Below are 17,995 nucleotides of genomic sequence, written 5' to 3'. Positions count from 1 at the left end.
AACTAAACTTCCTTCTAGGGACTTTACTATCACTGTACCAGCTGTTTTTATGATGCTTCTTACAGTTATAGGAGCTCAACATTTTGTAGCCCACCATCTTGAAGGAACTAAATTTCCCAATGAAACCAAATCAAGCATATATTATAGTTCAGTTGTCCATAAATAAAATTAGACAAACATTACAAAAATATCTTCTTTGGAGGTATTTAAGTATGAGATGTAAAATTGAAGCACGGCAGCCAGTTTTGTCCCAGTTTTGCTTGTTCTCCTTAACCATTAGTAGACTGAAACTACACTTTATTACCTAGGATATAAAAATGATTTGTGAGTTTGTGCTAATAGGCAAAATAGTGTAATTTTTAACTGTATTAGTATCCTGGAAAAATTATCAGATAATGAGCACATTATGAGATACCTAGTAGTTTTGTGTGTTGCCTGGTTCAGGATAATTCTTCCCAGTTAAGTTTGTGTAACCGGAAGGGTTCTTTTTCTGATGCAAGATCTTTGTGTCATTGCTGTTACCTCAAGAATCTGGAAGACAGGGGTGCCTGGGTGGCTCAGTGGGTTAAGCCTCTGCCTTCGGCTCAAGTCATGATCTCAGGGTCCTGGGATCGAGCCCCACATCGGGCTCCCTGCTCAGTGGGGAGCCTGCTTCCCCCCCTCTCCCTCTGCCTGCCTCTCTGCCTGCTTGTGATCTCTCTCTGTCAAATAAATAAATAAAATCTTAAAAAAAAAAAAAAAAGGAATCTGGAAGACAGTCTTTGCCATACTGAGAGACAGTGCTTTACCAAGTGTTTTTATTGTATTGTTTAGTTCTCTTGTTTGTTGTTAAGAGGTGATGGTGAATGCTTTGTTTGTGCCTCAAAAGCATATGTATGTCCCTCTCCTTTGCATTGTATTTCTTTTAGTATTTGGGCTTTGTTTTTAAGTACTCAGGTAGGTTAATTTTTATAAATATGTGCCTTTTGCTTATTTTCTCACTGTGTTCAAACTAGGTTTTTATTTAATTTTTTAATTAATGGTAATACTAGCTCTTTAATCTTACTTTTGCTGTGTATTTTTTTTAGTAGCCACATACTTTTTTTAGTCAGTCAGCTTGTTCTGCAAAACACTCCGAGATGGAGATTGTATGGGAGCCCGATTGCTGTCTTCCCTGGGGAAGATTATGGGGTTTTGTATTCGTGTAATTCTTACAAACTAGTGTGTTAGTCTAATTCTTACATACTAGGCTCAGTCCTTAAAATTGTGCTTTCATGTAGCTAGTATTAGTATTAGCTCTCAGACATGTGCCCTTCTATATATAACACGTGTATACCAGAGTAAGTTGTCTAAGTAGATGTTGTGCACTTTTCAGGAACTGTTAATATGTTATGCATTGTTCTAGGAATACAGAAATAATTAAGTAATGGAATGAACATCTTTACATATATTATTCAGCTTATGGAAAAAAATGACAAATTAAATTGTGTGCCTTTCCCCAGTTATATTTCTTCTCTTCAGATAGATCACCTATGTCAAATTCAGCGTGTGTGTGTGTGTGCGTTTAAGAATGTGTTTTTAAACTTTTTTCCAAAACTGCATGATTAGAAACAGTACATACTGTTTGGCATATTTTGAAGCAATATAAATGGTATCATTCCTGCGTTAAATAGCATTTTACTCACCATTGTTTTTGAGATTTGTCTATTCATTGTTTACAATATTGTATTTCATTACCACAGTTTGTCTGGTCTTCAATTAGTGGATATTTAGGTTGTTTCTATTTTTTTATATTACAGACAATGCCGCAGTAAGCATTCTGATGCATATTTTGTTAGGTACATGTGCATGTTTTCACTCATATTGCACATCTTAATATTGCTAAGTTTTGTTTTGTTTTGTTTTTTTAAGTTATTTAAGTAATCCCTACACCCAGTTTGGGGCTTGAACTCAAGACCCAAGATTGGGAGTTGCATGTTTTTCTGACTGAGCCAGCCAGGCACCCTTAATTTTGCTAAATTTTGAACCCCCTTCACAGTCTAATAGATATCCCATGGTTCCACAGACATGCCACACTTAAAACTCCGTCAGATTGGTGTGATTGTTCAGTATCTCTGGTTTTCATTTGCATTCTCCCGATTATTACTGAGATTGAGCATTTTGTATTTTCTCTTTGCTGAATTTATTGTTCATCTCCTGCATTAGTGACTGTAGGCCGTCTGCAGTTGGTCGTCGTCCTTTATTGGTAGCATATGTTGCCACTGCTCTCTTCAGCTTGTGGCTTATTGCACCATACAGTTTATGATTTTCTTAATTCATTTAATTTTATATTTTAATCCAGCCAAATGTATCAGCCTTTTAAAAAATGATTTATTCTTTCTTCACCTTGTTAAATCCTTTCATATATGAACATTTTTCTATACTTTCTTTAAAAAGCTTGATTTTCTTTAGACGCTTTGTGTTTCTTTGTGTTTTTAAATCTACCTTAAATTTTTATGGAATGGTAATGCATGTCAAGGATGTTTTAGAAACTATATGCTACATCTAAAATTAGTTAGCTTTCTTCAATGCACATATTACTTTAACTTAAATTTTAAGATGGATGCATTACAAGTACAGTATATTTGTACAGTTTTGTATGTAAGTAATTGTTTGCTTAGGATATAGTATTTTTTTTTATAACCTATACTTAAATTGCTAATTTAAGTATAGGTTATAAGGAATACATCTTGTGGTGCTTAGGTAGAAGATTTCACTTTTTTCAAGAGAAACTCAACTTCTAAGTAAACCAAAACTTTTTACATTTCATTTTTTTTTAAATGTTGTCTATCAGCTACAAAACTTAACTTTAATATCACATAAACATTTGTATATACTTTTATAATTTATTAATCTGTTTTCTCTGTATTCTTCACATTTCTTTTAGAGTTCTGATTATACAAAACCGGGAGAAATTGACCATACATCTGTAACAAGTCCCAAAGACCCAGAAGATATACCAACATTTGATGAATGGAAGAAGAAAGTTATGGAAGTAGAAAAAGAGAAAAGTATGGAAGCACTTGTGATTCTTATTTATTTATTTATTTATTTTAGGGCGAGGTTTAAATAATGCATTTCTCTCCATAGTTGGTAAAATAAAAAAAAACTTCTGAAAACTTTTTAAAGGTGAAAGTTGCTAAGATGTATAATTATCAACATATGCCATTTCCCGTTGTATAATTATATAGTTTTAATTAAAATCCATTCTTGTAAATTATTACATGAGGAAAAAATAAGATAAATTAGGCAGAGCAGTACTTTTTATTTCAGTTTATAAGAGGAAAATTGCACAAAAACTGTTGTTTTTCATTTTTGTGGGGGCTTGTCTGGGATATGAATGAAACTTTTGAGTCATAAAGCTTTAAATTATAGATAGAGTTGGACTGAGGTTTGAAGTTTCTTATTGTAAAGAAAGCCTCAGAATTAAAAATTCTTAATGTTAGAAGGATAGCATTCATCCTTAATAAAGTATTGTATACACAATATTTTGATTTTCATGGATAAGCTTCATTTTTAGTATTATTCAGACGTAAATCAAGTAGTGCAGATTTTTGTAGTTAATTTGGTTTGGGGATATATTTTAAAGCCAAAGAGGTAAAGCATTTTGAATTTCTTAATTTAAAAAAAAATACTCTCTTAAGCATTAAAACCTGTTCTTCAATATTATTGTTTTTGGATCATTGTTTGCTGGGAGTATTTTAAATCATAATTATCATATATATATGTTTATAATAAGGTTTGTCTGCAGGTCAGTCAATGCATCCTTCTTCTAATGGAGGTCTACATGCAACAAAAAAAGTACAGAAAAATCGAAATAATTATGCCTCAGTAGAATGTGGTGCCAAAATTTTGGCAGCTAATCCAGAAGCCAAGGTACTTAACTATAAAATTCTTTTATACTTGTAGGATACTAGTAACTTTATTAAATAAAGGCATCAGTTTGCTGAGAACTGTATTTTAACATGAGCTATTTTTCCGATTCTCTGATAAATACAGGATTATGCTTTTAAAGACATTATCTTGTATGAATTCTTAGTTATATTGGTTGATACATTGCACCTTTTCTATTTCTTTCAAAGACTTTGTTTTTTTAGAGCTGTTAAGGTTCGCAACAAAATTGAGAGAAAGGTACAGAGATTTCTTTCATTTCCCTTACCCCTACACGCTTATCCTCCTCCATTATCAACATACTTCCCACCAGAGTGATATATTTGCTACAGTTGATTACCTTACACTGACACATTATCATCCCCTTAGGTTCACTCTTATACAGTCTGCGTAAACAAATGTGTAGTGTCATGTATCAGTCATTATAGTATCATACAGAGTATTTTTACTGCCCTAAAATCCTCTGTGCTCTACCTGTTCATCCTTCATTCCTCCCCTCAACCGCCAATCTTTTTACTATCTGCATAGATTTGTCTTTTCCAGAATGTCATGTAGTTGGATTCATACTGTATGTAGCCTTTTCAGATTAGCTTCTCTCATGTAGTAATATGCATTTAAGTTTTATCCTGGCTTGATAGCTCATTTCTTTTTAGCGCTGAATTATATTCTTTTATCTGGATGTGCCATAGTTTATCTCTTCATCCACTGAAGGGCATTCATCCTGACTTTTAACTTAAAATGTGTTTGAAGTTTTAAAAAGAAAATAGCTAGTAGAAAATCATTTTTCCTTTATAGTAACAGACATTTAATTTAAAATGTTTTGTTATAAGGCTGTCTTAACACTGTAGACATAATCAGTAAATTTTAGTCATTTTTATGCCTTCTTCTCAAATGAGTGTTTTAGAATCTTAGTATTTTAAGATCTAAAAATATAGAAATCCTAGAAATCTTTAGAGTTGAAATATTTTTCCTTAAGTAATTTATTCCCATTCCCCTTTTTAAAATAGAGCACATCTGCTATTCTTATAGAAAATATGGATCTTTATATGTTGAATCCTTGCAGCACTAAAATTTGGTAAGTAACATAAAATTTAATAACGTGCATTCTATGTGTGTACATATTATGTGAAGCTTTTATGTTAGGATTAGATTGATTTTTTTCCTCTAATCATTTAAAAAGCATTTATGATTGATAGGTGCTGGTACTGTGATTACCTTAGGTCCTGGGTTACAGAATTGAATACAAAATACCTTTCCTTTTAAAAAGGTCACAGCCACAGACAAAAAATAGGTCTAGCCAAATAATTATGAAATAGTATAAAAAGTATTGCTGTAAGGTTATGATAGGAACAGAGATGGTATGTAACTGTGAGAGGACAAGAGAGGTCTTCCTAGAAGAGGTAATTCCTGAGCTGAATCTTGAAGGATTCATAGGAAGTCACATATGAGGGAGAGGTATTCAGGAATTGTAAGAATAAGAGAACAGTGCTAAAAGGAGTGTATTTCTTTCTTTCTTTCCTTTTTTTTTTTTTTTTAAAGATTTTTCTTTCTTTATTTGAAAGACAGAGATCACAAGTAGGCAGAGAGGCAGGCAGAGAGAGAGGGGGAAGCAGGCTTCTTGCTGTGCAGAGAGCCTGATGCAGGACTCGATCCCAGGACCCTGAGATCATGACCTGAGCTGCAGGCAGAGGCTTAACCCACTGAGCCACCCAGGTGCCCCAAAAGGAGTGTATTTCTTATGCGCAGCTAAAGTAAAAGCAACCTGAATAAGTTAATTTAATCATGATAAGAATAAAAGTATACCTAGAATAATTGTGGACCAGGAGACTGGAGATTTAGTTTACCAATAGCCAGACCATCGAATTCTGTGTATACTTAGCTTAAAATTTTTTGAAGTTAGTTAGAGACCATGGAGGGAAGTGTTTAAGTAGGGAAGTGACATGATTTCAGTGGTGTTTTAAGAAGTCTGGTTCTCAAAGGATGGCCTACATCCTTGCAGTTGGGAGCAGGGACACCAGTTAGGAACCTGTATTGGCAGTGTAGGTACAGAAGAGAGGGAGATATGAAAGAGACTATAGCAGATAAAATTGGCAGCTCTTGTTTAGTAATTGGATGTGGAGAGAGTTATCTAGGAAATCTTCCAGGGTTTTGACTCCTACTTGGATCTATGACTCTGCCATTAACTAAGTAAGAATATAGGCAAGGGAACAGATTTATGGAGGAAAATAATGTGTGATATACCAACAGTTCTATTAGATTATTTGATTTAATTGCTCAAAAGCAGCAGTTCAAAAGAGAATTGAAATAAGTCACTGCCATCATATTGATTTGCTAAAAATAGATACATTGATTTTTTTTTTTAATTTGAGGAGAAACTTTAAACTTTAAAGATAATGTTTATTTTCTGTTCTTGACCTTCACTCCTTGTACATTTACACCACAAATTATTTAAGGGTATTAAGGATAATTTAAAAGTTTATTTCTCCTTGTGTCATAAATTGGATTTGAAGAAGTGATTTAAAGTGTTATTTTGAGGTTTTTGTTTTTATTTGTAGGAGCCTCTGTAGTCTGCTCGAGTTTTTATGTTCCATAATTTTGTATTTCAAACAGAAACATGCTGGGATGAAGTTATATGAAGGAGTCATAGCTACCTATTTGTATTTTAATGTTTCTGCCAAACTAGTATATGTGTTTACTGTATATTTAGTTTTTGCTCATTTGTATATATGTATCTTTTCACTGTATAATTGAACTTCAGGGCACCTTTAACTGATATCACCTGATTTAAGTAGGTTAATGCTCCTAAGGTATATTAAGACCACACAGTCTTACTGTAGTTTTATAAGTCATAATATCTGGTGGAATAAGTTTATACCTCATCTTCCTCAAAACTTTCTTCGCTATTCTTGTTTTTATTTAAATTCAAGTTAGCTAACATGTAATAGTATTGGTTTCAGGAGTAGACTTTAGTGATTCATCACTTACATACAGTATCCAGTGCTCATCACAGGTGCCTTCCTTGATGCCAATCACCCATTGATCCCATCCCCCCAAAGCACCTCCCCTTGAGCAACCCTGTTTGTTCTTTATAGTTAAGAGTTGCTTATAGTTTTCCTCCCTCTGTTTTTCTCTTATTTTACTTTCCCTTTGCCTACGTTCATCTGTTTTGTTTCTTAAATTCCATACATGAGTGAAATCATACGGTATTTGTCTTCCTCTAGCTGACTTATTTTGCACTTTAGTTCTATCCATGTTGTTGCAAATGGCAAGATGTCATTCTTTTTGATGGCTCAGTAATATTCCATGTATATATTATACCACATCTTTTTTTATCCATTCTTCAGTTGAATGGAATGGGCTCTTTCCATAGTTTGGCTGTTGTTGATAATGCTGAGTTGAGGTGCATGTACCCCTTCGAATCTGTATTTTTGTATCCTTTGGGTAAATACGTAGTTGTGCGTTGCTGGGTCATAGAGTAGTTCTGTTTTCAGCTTTGTAGAATAAGTTTGGAAGTTTTCCTTCCATTTCTCTTTATTTTGGAATAGTTTCAGAAGAATTGATATTAATTCTTTTTTAAATGGTTGGTAGAATTACCCTTGGGAATCCATCTCGCCCTGGATTCTTATTTGTTGGTTAATTTGTGATTATTGATTCAGTTTCTTTGCTGGTTATGTGTCTGTTCAAGTTTTCTGTTTCTTCTGGTTCAGTTTTGGTGATTTATATGTTTCTAGGGATCTATGCATTTCTTCCAGATTGCCCAGTTTGTTGGAATGTAATTGCTCATAATACACTCTCCTGTAATTGTGTTTCTGCAGTGTTGGTTGTGATCTGTCCTCTTTCATTTCCTGATTTTATTTATTTGGGTCCTTTCTCTTTTCTTTTCTTTTTTTTTTTTTTTTTTTTTATTTGTTTATTTTCAGCGTAACATTGTTTTTGCACCACACCCAGTGCTCCATGCAGTATGTGCTCTCCCTATTACCCACCACCTGGTTCCTCAAACCCCGTCCCCCCACCGCCGCCCCTTCAAAAACCTCTGGTTGTTTTTCAGAGTCCATAGTCTCTCATGGTTCATCTCCCCTTCCAGTTTCCCTCAACTCCCTCTTTTCTTTTGATAAGTGAGGCTAAGGGCTTACCAGTTCTGTTAATTTTTCAAAAAACCAGCTCCTACTTTCATTCATCTGTTCTACTATTTTTTAAAAATTCTGTAGCATTTATTTCTGCTTTAATCTTTAATTATTTTCCTCCTCCTTCTGGCTTTAGGCTTTATTTGCTCTTCTTTTTCCAGCTCTTTTGGTATAATGTTAGATTGTATATTTGAGACTTTCTTCTTGTGGAAGGCCTGTATTGCTAGATACTTCTCTGTCATGCCTGACTACCTTTGCTGCATCTCAAAGGTGGAAATGAAAACTGTTGTGTTTTCATTTCCATTTGCTTCCATGTATTTTTAAATTTTTTTCTTTAATTTCCTGGTTAACCCATTCATTATTTAGTAGGTTATTATTTAACCTCCATGTATTGGTGGTCTTTTCCAAATTTCTTCTTGTAGTTGACTCCCAAGTTTCATAGTGTCATGGTCTGAAAATACGCATGGTATGATCTCAGTCTTTATGTACTTGTTGAGACCTGATTTGTGACCCAGCGTGTGATGTACTCTGGAGAGTGACCCATGTGCACTTGAGAAGAGTGTCTGTTCTGCTACATTAGCACTAAATGTTCCAAATGTTCTGTTAAGTCCATCTGATCGACTCTGTCTTTCAAAGCCATTGTTTCCTCATTGATCTTCTGCTTAGATGATCTGTCCATTGCTGTAAGTGCTTCCAATTCCCCTGCTAATATTGTATTATTGTCAGTGAGTTTAAGTTTGTCATTAATTGATTTGTATACTTGGCTTCTCCCACGGTGGGGGCATAAATATTTACAAGTGTTAAATCTTCTAGTTGAATAGATCTCTTAATGATACAGTGCCCTTCTGCATTTCTTATTACACTCTTTGGTTTAAAATCTAGTTTATCTTATGGCTGCTCCAGTTTTCTCTGACATCTATTAGCATGATAGATGGTTCTCCACCCCTTCACTTTTAATCTGGAGGTATCTTTGGGTGTAAAATGAGTCTCTTGTAAGCAGCATATCAGTGGGTCTTCGGTTTTTGGTTTTTTTTTAAACCATTCAGATAGCCTTTGTCTTTTGATTGGAGCACTGAGTCCATTTATATTCAGAGTGATTATTGATATGAATTTAATGCCATTGTATTACCAAAAGTATTACCTGTTGCTGTTCCTGTAAATTATCTCTGTTCCTTTATAATCTTTGTTGCTTTTGGTCTCTCTTTCCTGCTCAAATGGTCCCCTTTAATATTTCCTGTAGAGCTAGTTTAGTGTTCATGAACTCCTTTAATTTTTGCTGTCTTGGAAACTCCTTATCTCCTCTGCTATTCTGAATGCTAGCCTTACTGGATAGAATATTCTTGGTGGTTTTGGTGTGTTGAATTTAGTGTGTTGAATATATGTCACTTTCTTCTGGCCTGCCAGGTTTCCTTGGGCAGGTCTGCTGCTGACCTTACGTGTCTACCTTTGTAGGTTAAGGCCTTTTGTCCCTAGGTGCTGTCAGAATTCTCTCTTTGTCTTTGTATTTTGCAAGTTTTACTGTGATATGTCTTGGTGTTTGACCTGTTTCTGTTAATTTTCAGGGGAGTTCTCTTTGAGTCTTGGACTTGAATACATTTCCTTCCCCAGATTAGGAAAATTCGGGGCTATAATTTCTTCAAATAAACTTTCTGCTCCTTTTTCCTGCTTTTCTTCTTCTGGGACTCCTGTGATAAGAATATTATTGTGCTTTATGGAATCGCTAAGTTCCCTAAGTCTGTATTCATGATCTACTAGTTTTCTTTCCTTCTTTTTTTCATCTTCATTATTTGCCTTAATTTTATCTTGTATATGACCTATTCATTCCTCTGTTTTTCCCATCCTCATTGTGATTACATTCAGTCAGTCTTGCAGCATCTCAGTTGTAACATTTTTTTTTCCCTGCCTGACTAGTTTTTAAGGTTTTTTTCTCTGCAGCAAGTTTTCTCTGGTGTCGTCTATGCTTTTTCAAGCCCATCTAGTCTTTTTAAAAATTAATTTATTTGAGAAAGAGAGAAAGAGAGAGAAGGCACATGGAAGTGAGGGGAGGGACAGAGGAAGAAGGAGAAGTCTTAAGTAGACTCCCCAGTTAGCACAGAGCCCAACACGGGGTTTGATTCCAGGGTCCTGAGATCATGATCTGAGCTGAAATCAAGAGCTGGCTGCTTAACCAACTGAGCCACCCAGGTGTCCCAACAAAATGTAATTTTTAAAAATACATTTTCGATTGCAACAGATAAATAGCTGCCCAGAAATGAATTTAACAAGATATACTTAAATGAAAAATTTTTAAAATAATCTTACTGAAAGACATTAAAAGACAAAAAAGGATATGTCCTATTTATACATAAGAAAACTCAATATATAAGTCATCTGATTCAGTAAAATTCCAAACAAAATTCATCATGACATTTAGGGAATTCAACAGGATAAGTCTGAAGTTAATAAGAAAAAAGCAGAAGCAGATGAGTAGCCAAGATGGTCCTGAAGAATATGATGCAAAAACTTGCCCTACTGGGCGCCTGGGTGGCTCAGTGGTTTAAGCCTCTGCCTTCGGCTCAGGTCATGATCTCAGGGTCCTGGGATTGAGCCCCGCATCGGGCTCTCTGCTCTGCAGGGAGCCTGCTTCCTCCTCTCTCTCTGCCTGCCTCTCTGCCTACTTGTGATCTCTCTCTCTGTCAAATAAATAAATAAAATCTTTAAAAAAAAAAAACTTGCCCTACCTGATACTCAGATCCATAAAGCTACTGAAAGTGTGATGTTACTGCACATGGTGATAAACTGATCAGTGGAACAGAATAGGGAGTACAGAAACAAACCCCTGCTCATAAGGAAACTTTTATGATAAAGGTACAGTGTAAATCAGAGGTAAAGTGTGGAATTAGTGAATAAACAATGTAGTTGAACTTACCTGTCTCAAAAAAAAAAAAAAAAAAGAAAAGAAAAGAAAGAAAAAGAAGATGTCAAGTTTTTAAATTCTGGAGAAAATTAACCTTTCACCTTTAGGTTTTTAGTCCCAGTGGAATTTTTTTTAATATATGGTGTGTAGAATGGGTTCATTCTTCCCTCCATTTTTCTGTTTCGATAATTTTTTTTTAATCAGGCTTATCTAAACAAACAGATCAAAGCATACCTAGTTAAAAGGTCCAGGCACTCCCCAGTGCAAGCAGGAAGGACCTCTGCAGAGCAGGACTGACTTGTGGGAAAGAGCAGCCAAACCCAGCCGCAGAGTGCACACAGCACATACCAGAAACACTTTCTGAAGTGCCAGGCCCTGGACAGTGTATGACCCCTTCTTAATAGTAGCATGACTTTCAGGAGCAGGAAACATGACAAGCTCTCATAATATGCAAAAGACAGAAACCCAGACAAAATGACAAGACAGAGGAATTTTCCCCAAAGGAGTATCGAGAAGAAATCACAGCCAGGAATTTGCTCAAAACAGTTAACAAGGAGTGTATCTGAACAAGAATTTAGAACAACGTCAGAAGAATACTAGCTAGGCTTGGGGTGCCTGAGTGGCTCAGTCAGGTAATTGGCCAGCTCTTGATCTGGGGCTCTGCGCTCAGCTGAGGAGTCTGCTTGGAGGTTCTGTCTCCTCTCCCTCTGCCCCACCCCCACGACCCCTGCTCTCACTCATGTGCATGCTCGCTCTCTCAAATAATTTTTTTTTAAAAATTACAATTTATTGTATATGGATGTCCAGTTTTTTATATATGGACCTTATATGCAGCTATCCTTTTATATTCTCTTTTCTAATAACATGTAGATTTTTCTTTGGGATTTCTGTGTAGAAAATTATATCATCCCTACAAATTTTTCTTTTTAAAAAATTTTTTTAATCCTTTTCATTGATTTTCCTTTCTTTTTGTCATTACGTGCTGGCAAAGTCCTTGTTATTCCTTATTTTGAAGGCATTGCTTCTAACCTTGTACCATTAAGTATCTTCTAAGTTTGGAACTCAGTTATAAAACCATCTGGACCTATGGGTAGATACTAATTTTCTTTTAAGGGTGTAATTTGAAAGCTAAGTAAATGTTCACATGGTTCAGATCCAAAAAGGTATTTCAAAAGGGTGAGGGAATTACAGGGAGAGAAGTTCTTCTAATCTCTGTCATCTCTCTTCTTATTTAGTGTTTAATTTTTAGATATCTTTTTAGTTTCTTTATGTAAATGCAAATGTAGATTTTTACTGATCTTCCTCTTTTCACAGAACTTAGTATATTATACGCACTATTTTTCACCTCGAGTTAAATTTTAACTTAGCAATATCTGGTCATCTTTTTTTTTTTTATTTAAAAAAAAATTTTTTTTTAATTTATTTATTTGACAGAGAGAGATCACAAGTAGACAAAGAGGCAGGCAGAGAGAGAGAGGGAAGCAGGCTCGCCGCTGAGCAGAGAGCCCGATGCGGGACTCGATCCCAGGACCCTGAGATCATGACCTGAGCCGAAGGCAGCGGCTTAACCCACTGAGCCACCCAGGCGCCCCTTTCTTTCTTTTTTTTAAGATTTTATTTATTTATTTTACACAGAAAAAGAGGGAGAGAGCAAGCAAGCAGGGGGAGTGGCAGGCAGGGGAGAAGTAGGCTCCTCACTGAGCAAGGAGCCTGATGTGGGGCTCCTGGGACCATGATCTGGTCATCTTTCTATTTTGCTCATAGAAAACGTTTTCATTCTTTTTGATAGCTGTATAAAATTTTATTATGTGGTTTTACCAATATTCTACTAGTCTTCTGATGGTGGATATTTGGTATTTTAATCTTTTACTGTGGCAGGCAGTGTTACTATAAATAAGCTTGGGCTTGTACCATTTTGTACTGGTGTGAGTAGATGGGAATAGTTACAAGGCTGTTTAGGTTTACTAATTGTTCTTCAATTAGTTTTGGTAATTATATTTTTCTAGGAATTTGTCTTTAATCCATTTTCAAAGATTTTGTAATAAAGTTGTTGGTAGTAGTTTATTGTTTCAGTGATTTTTAAAAAAAAATTCCCAATATTTGGGCGCCTGAGTGGCTCAGTGGGTTAAGCCGCTGCCTTCGGCTCAGGTCATGATCTCAGGGTCCTGGGATCGAGTCCCACATCGGGCTCTCTGCTCAGCAGGGAGCCTGCTTCCCTCTCTCTCTCTCTGCCTGCTTCTCTGCTACTTGTGATCTCTCTCTGTCAAATAAATAAAATCTTTAAAAAAAAAAATTCCTAATATTTTAATTTATGTCTTCTCTCCACAGACCAGTCTGACTTTATTGATTCCCTCTATCATGTCTTTTTTGTTTTGTTTTGTGGATTTCTGCTTGAAACTTTATTATATTTTCTTTATGTTTAGTCTGTTGAACCTAATTTTTTTGTTCAGATATACACATTAAGGTTGTAAATTTCCCTCCTAAGTGTATCAACTAAATTTTGATACATGGTGTTTTATCACACTACTCTTGTGTTTAGATCTCTGATCTTTTAAAATTCCTGAACTATAAATAATTAAAAGCATCATATTGAAACTGGATTTGTCATCTTTTTATGTAGTTCTGTTAATAGGCATAGAATAGTCTCTGCTTCTGAGAAAATATAAAAAATGCAAAAAAGTGAAAGAGCATTTTAAAATCAACTAATTGAGGATGGGCGCCTGGGTGGCTCAGTGGGTTAAGCCTCTGCCTTCAGCTCAGGTCACGATCTCAGAGTCCTGGGATCAAGCCCCACATTGGACTCTCTGCTCAGTGGGGAGACTGTTTCCCTTCCTCTCTCTCTCTGCCTGCCTCTCTGCCTACTTGTGATCTCTCTCTCTGTCAAATTAATAAATAAAATCTTTTAAAAAAAATGAACTAATTGAGGAATAATTACATACCTGCTTATATTTTATATATCATGAGGCTATTTATTAGGTGCATACAAGTTTTAGACTTGTTAAATCTTCTTGGTGAATTCCCTTTTTTCCTGTGTTTTTTAGTTTAAATTCAACTAGCCAACATGTAGTACAGCATTAGTTTCAGATGTAGAGCTCAGTAATTCATCAGTTGCATATAATATCCAGTGTTCATCACATTGAATTTACTTTTTATACCTGGTAATACATTTGTTGGAAGGCTTAATTTTTCTGATACATAGCTCATGTCTTAGAAATAGAAAACACTGTATGCAGAAGAAAGAGGGGGAGAATTAGTGTTTTATTTTCTTCTTAGTGCTCTATTATATTTATTTTCTTCACTGTAAATAACAATTTCAAAGTCTGAGTTTGATTTTCTTTAGTTTCCTCTCCCAAAGGTATTTTGGTGGTATGGGAAATGAGTAAGCTTTGGAGCCAGATAGATAGAACACTTAAAGGACCCAAATGCTTTCAGTCATGTTCCTTTGTCTTCCCTAAAGGTGTTTTCCCTGCCTGTGTTGCTGAAGTGGTTTAGTCCTACCACATTCTCATTCCATCCTGTAAGGTGGGAGAAAGCGAATGGAGAAGTGGCAGCTCCCTTTCAAGGGCTTGGCCTGGAAGTTGCACTTGATATTTACACTCCCAGTCCTTCTTCACCCCCAGCGAAGTAACAGCCGAGACTGAGAAGCGTAGTCTCTGAGGTGTAGCCATAAGCCCAGCTGCACTTGGTGCTGGGGGGGGGGGGTGCTCTTATTAATAAAAGGCAGAAGAGAAGAGTGTGAAGTAACCAATTAGTGTTTATTGTTTTATACAGTGGAGATAATCTTCTTTGCAGTTTGGTTGTAAGAATGAAATCAAAGAGCGGATGTAAATCATCTAACGTAGTATTTGACTCAGAGTGAGCATTCAGCAAATGTTAGTTTGCTTCTCTTTATGAGCTTTTCTCTGAGACCTGATTGTTTTTGCCAACTGCTAGAACTTGGTTCTTTTGCTGTCATAAACGTAAGCACAATATGTTAATATTAGTGCTTTTGATTTCATTGTCAATATATTGGTAATTACTTTCTGAAAATATTGATTAGAGTACTAGATGTCTTGAGTATTTCTTTTTCCCCAATGCCACGCTGTGTGCAGTTTTATTTTACACACATGGTATCATATTTGTAGTTCTTCCTAAGGAGCAGTGTTTCATGGCATTTTTCTATGTCTATAAATATAGGTCTCTGGCATTATTTTTATAGAATAGCTTTATTGAAGCATAACTGACAAAAATATAAATGTACATGTTAAAACAAACTGCGACGTCAGGATGTACAGTTTGATAATTTTTGACATTTAATCTATTTTCATAGATTATAATCTATGAAACTATCACCACAATAAAGATAATGAACATATCCACCTTCCTAAAATGTTTTCTCATCCTCCTTTGTAACTTTTCCTTCCTAACTCCTACCCCCATAGCAATTAAAGATCTGTTTTCTGGGGCGCCTGGGTGGCTCAGTGGGTTAAAGCCTCTGCTTTCGGCTCAGATCATGATCCCAGGGTCCTGGGATCGAGCCCTGCATCGGGCTCTCTGCTCAGCAGGGAGCCTGCTTCCCTCTCTCTTTGCCTGCTTCTCTGTCTACTTGTGAGCTCTCTCAGTCAAATAAATAAATAAAATCTTAAAAAAAAAAAAAGATCTGTTTTCTATCACTGTAAATTACTTTACATTTTCTAGATCTTTATGTAAATGTAATATATCTTTTTTTTTAATATTTTATTTATTTATTTATTTGACAGCGAGAGAGAGAGATCACAAGTAGGCAGAGAGGCAGGCAGAGAGAGACAGAGAGAGGGAAGCAGGCTCCCTGCCGAGCAGAGAGCCCGACACGGGACTCGATCCCAGGACCCCTGAGATCATGACCTGAGCCGAAGGCAGCGGCTTAACCCACTGAGCCACCCAGGCGCCCCTATCTTTTTTTTTTTTTTTTAATATTTTATTTATTTATTTGAGAGAGAGAGAGAGAACGTGAGCAGGGAGAAGGGGCAGAGGGAGTGGGACAAGCAGGTCCCCACTGAGCAGGACCTCGAGATCATGACCTGAGCTGAAAGATGCTTAACGGACTGAGCCACCCAGGTGCCCCAGAATGTATAGTTTCTAGTAAAATTTTTAATGCCTATTGGTATTTCACTCTTTGGGAGGCCTGTACTTGAGTCCTCTATGCTAAACATGTGGGTTGACTTTTTCCCCCTGCTCTTATAAACTGCCTTGCTATATATATTATAGTGTATCTACAAGAGTGAATGTTTGGAGCTCTGTGTCCTTAGGATAAATTTCTAAAAGCGTACTGCTAAATCAAAGACTGTGGTACCCTTTGAGACCATGTATATGCCCAGCTGCCCTCTAGACTAGTCACTTTACACTTTTTCTTGCTTTCCTTAGTGAAGTCATTCCTTCTCCAAGAATGTTCTTTGTCATTAAAAAAAGAACCTTTCGAAAATATTGTAGGACAAAAGCAATGTCTTGTGTTATTTATAGTTATCCCCCCTCCCCCCACTAGTGATATGCTTGGGAAACAGTGAGTAACTTAATGGAAGTCTAGTTTATGCAAACTGTTTATGTTTAATATGAACTATTATTTTGGTTGGCTTACCTCAATAATTGTCTTGTGTTTTTTAAAAGGTTTGTTATTGAACTTTGTGAACCGATTCAAGTAAAACAGCTTGATATTGCAAACTATGAATTATTTTCTTCAACTCCTAAAGACTTCCTCGTTTCTATCAGTGACAGGTAAATTCTAAAGCTGCTTTCTACAAGTTTATGTTGGATCTCCAGAACAAAGATTTTGAAATGGGTCACTTTAAAACTTTATTTTAATGTATCAATTTGTAAGAATAGTAATAATACTGTTGTATTAGGCACTTGCTAATCAACTTAGTTTCATTAAATCATACAGTGCTTATAATCATATTATTCTTTTATAAGGTGAGGAAACAGATAAGGAAAGGTTAAATAGGTAGCCCAGGTCACATGACTTGTGAATTGGAGAATCAAGATTCAAACCTAGATCTGTCCTTATTTTTAATTATTACGCTTTGTTGCTGCCAAACATTTTTTTAAAAAGTTACTGAAAACTTTCATGAATCCTTCATTTTATATATCATGAGGTATATTTTTGTTATAGTGAATTTTAAAACTTTTGTTATGTGTGTGATTATAAAAGAATTAACATAAGGAATTTGGTAAGGAATCACAATCCATTCAAAGATAACTTATAAGCATTTTAATATATTCCTTCCGGGATTTTATATGTACTTGTATATTTACTAATTCTATTTTAAAAATCAGCTTATATCCTGATAATATCCTTTTTTCTCTTTTAAACACCATTAAATTCTTTTGAGTGTAGTTAATGTATGATGTTATGTTAGTTTCAGGTGCACAACATATTGGTTCAGTAATTCTATACATTAAGTCTGCCATTTTTAATGACTAGTTTATATTTCTCCTCCACTGGCGGTGTTTACTCATTCAGTACATCCTCTTTGAGTGGCTCTGAAATGGCATGTAGGATGCTGCTATTTATTCAGCCATTCTTCTGTTGTCAGTCATTAATGGTTTTCCATTCTCTCTCTTCTCCTGCCTTACACTCTGCGCTACATATATACAGTTATCGAAATTAATTCTCAAGACCTCTTGAATTCCATCCATTTTTCACCTAATAACCTTGCTCAGATCACTTTTTCTCTACACTGTAATTTTCTTATATGTCAAATGGACATACCCAGCTTTGACAAGTTAAGTATTTTTTAGTTTTAAGAGCACTCCACTACTTTGAGGGATTTTTAAATTTTTTTTTTTTTAAGATTTTATTTATTTATTTGACAGAGAGAAATCACAAGTAGGCAGAGAGGCAGGCAGAGAGAGAGGAGGAAGCAGGCTCCTGGCTGAGCAGAGAGCCCGATGTGGGACTCGATCCCAGGACCCTGAGATCATGACCTCAGCCGAAGGCAGAGGCATTAACCCACTGAACTACCCAGGCGCCCCAACGTTGAGGGATTTTTAAAACACTGTAGTAAATAAAAATGATACTGTAAGACTTTTATGTTCGATTTTCTTTTTTTTT

At 35.6% G+C, this 17,995-nt stretch overlaps 1 protein-coding gene across 4 annotated transcripts in view; it reads left to right on the top strand.

Moving 5' to 3' along the window:
• SUCO (SUN domain containing ossification factor) overlaps positions 1-17,995 on the top strand; it is a 95,851-nt gene that overhangs the window by 35,943 nt on the left and 41,913 nt on the right. For 3 of the 4 annotated variants that reach the window (XM_045982731.1, XM_045982729.1, XM_045982732.1), the window contains exons 7-10: positions 2,906-3,029; positions 3,758-3,894; positions 4,917-4,984; positions 16,552-16,659. In XM_045982731.1, coding sequence (XP_045838687.1) covers positions 2,906-3,029; positions 3,758-3,894; positions 4,917-4,984; positions 16,552-16,659 — 437 coding nt within the window. The remainder of the gene's footprint in view (positions 1-2,905; positions 3,030-3,757; positions 3,895-4,916; positions 4,985-16,551; positions 16,660-17,995) is intronic. The other variant, XM_045982730.1, reaches the window with a different exon arrangement.

This window comes from Meles meles, chromosome 17, assembly GCF_922984935.1.
Source record: "Meles meles chromosome 17, mMelMel3.1 paternal haplotype, whole genome shotgun sequence".
In the NCBI taxonomy this organism is placed as follows: domain Eukaryota; kingdom Metazoa; phylum Chordata; class Mammalia; order Carnivora; family Mustelidae; genus Meles; species Meles meles.
This window is presented reverse-complemented; position numbering and strand designations above follow the sequence as displayed.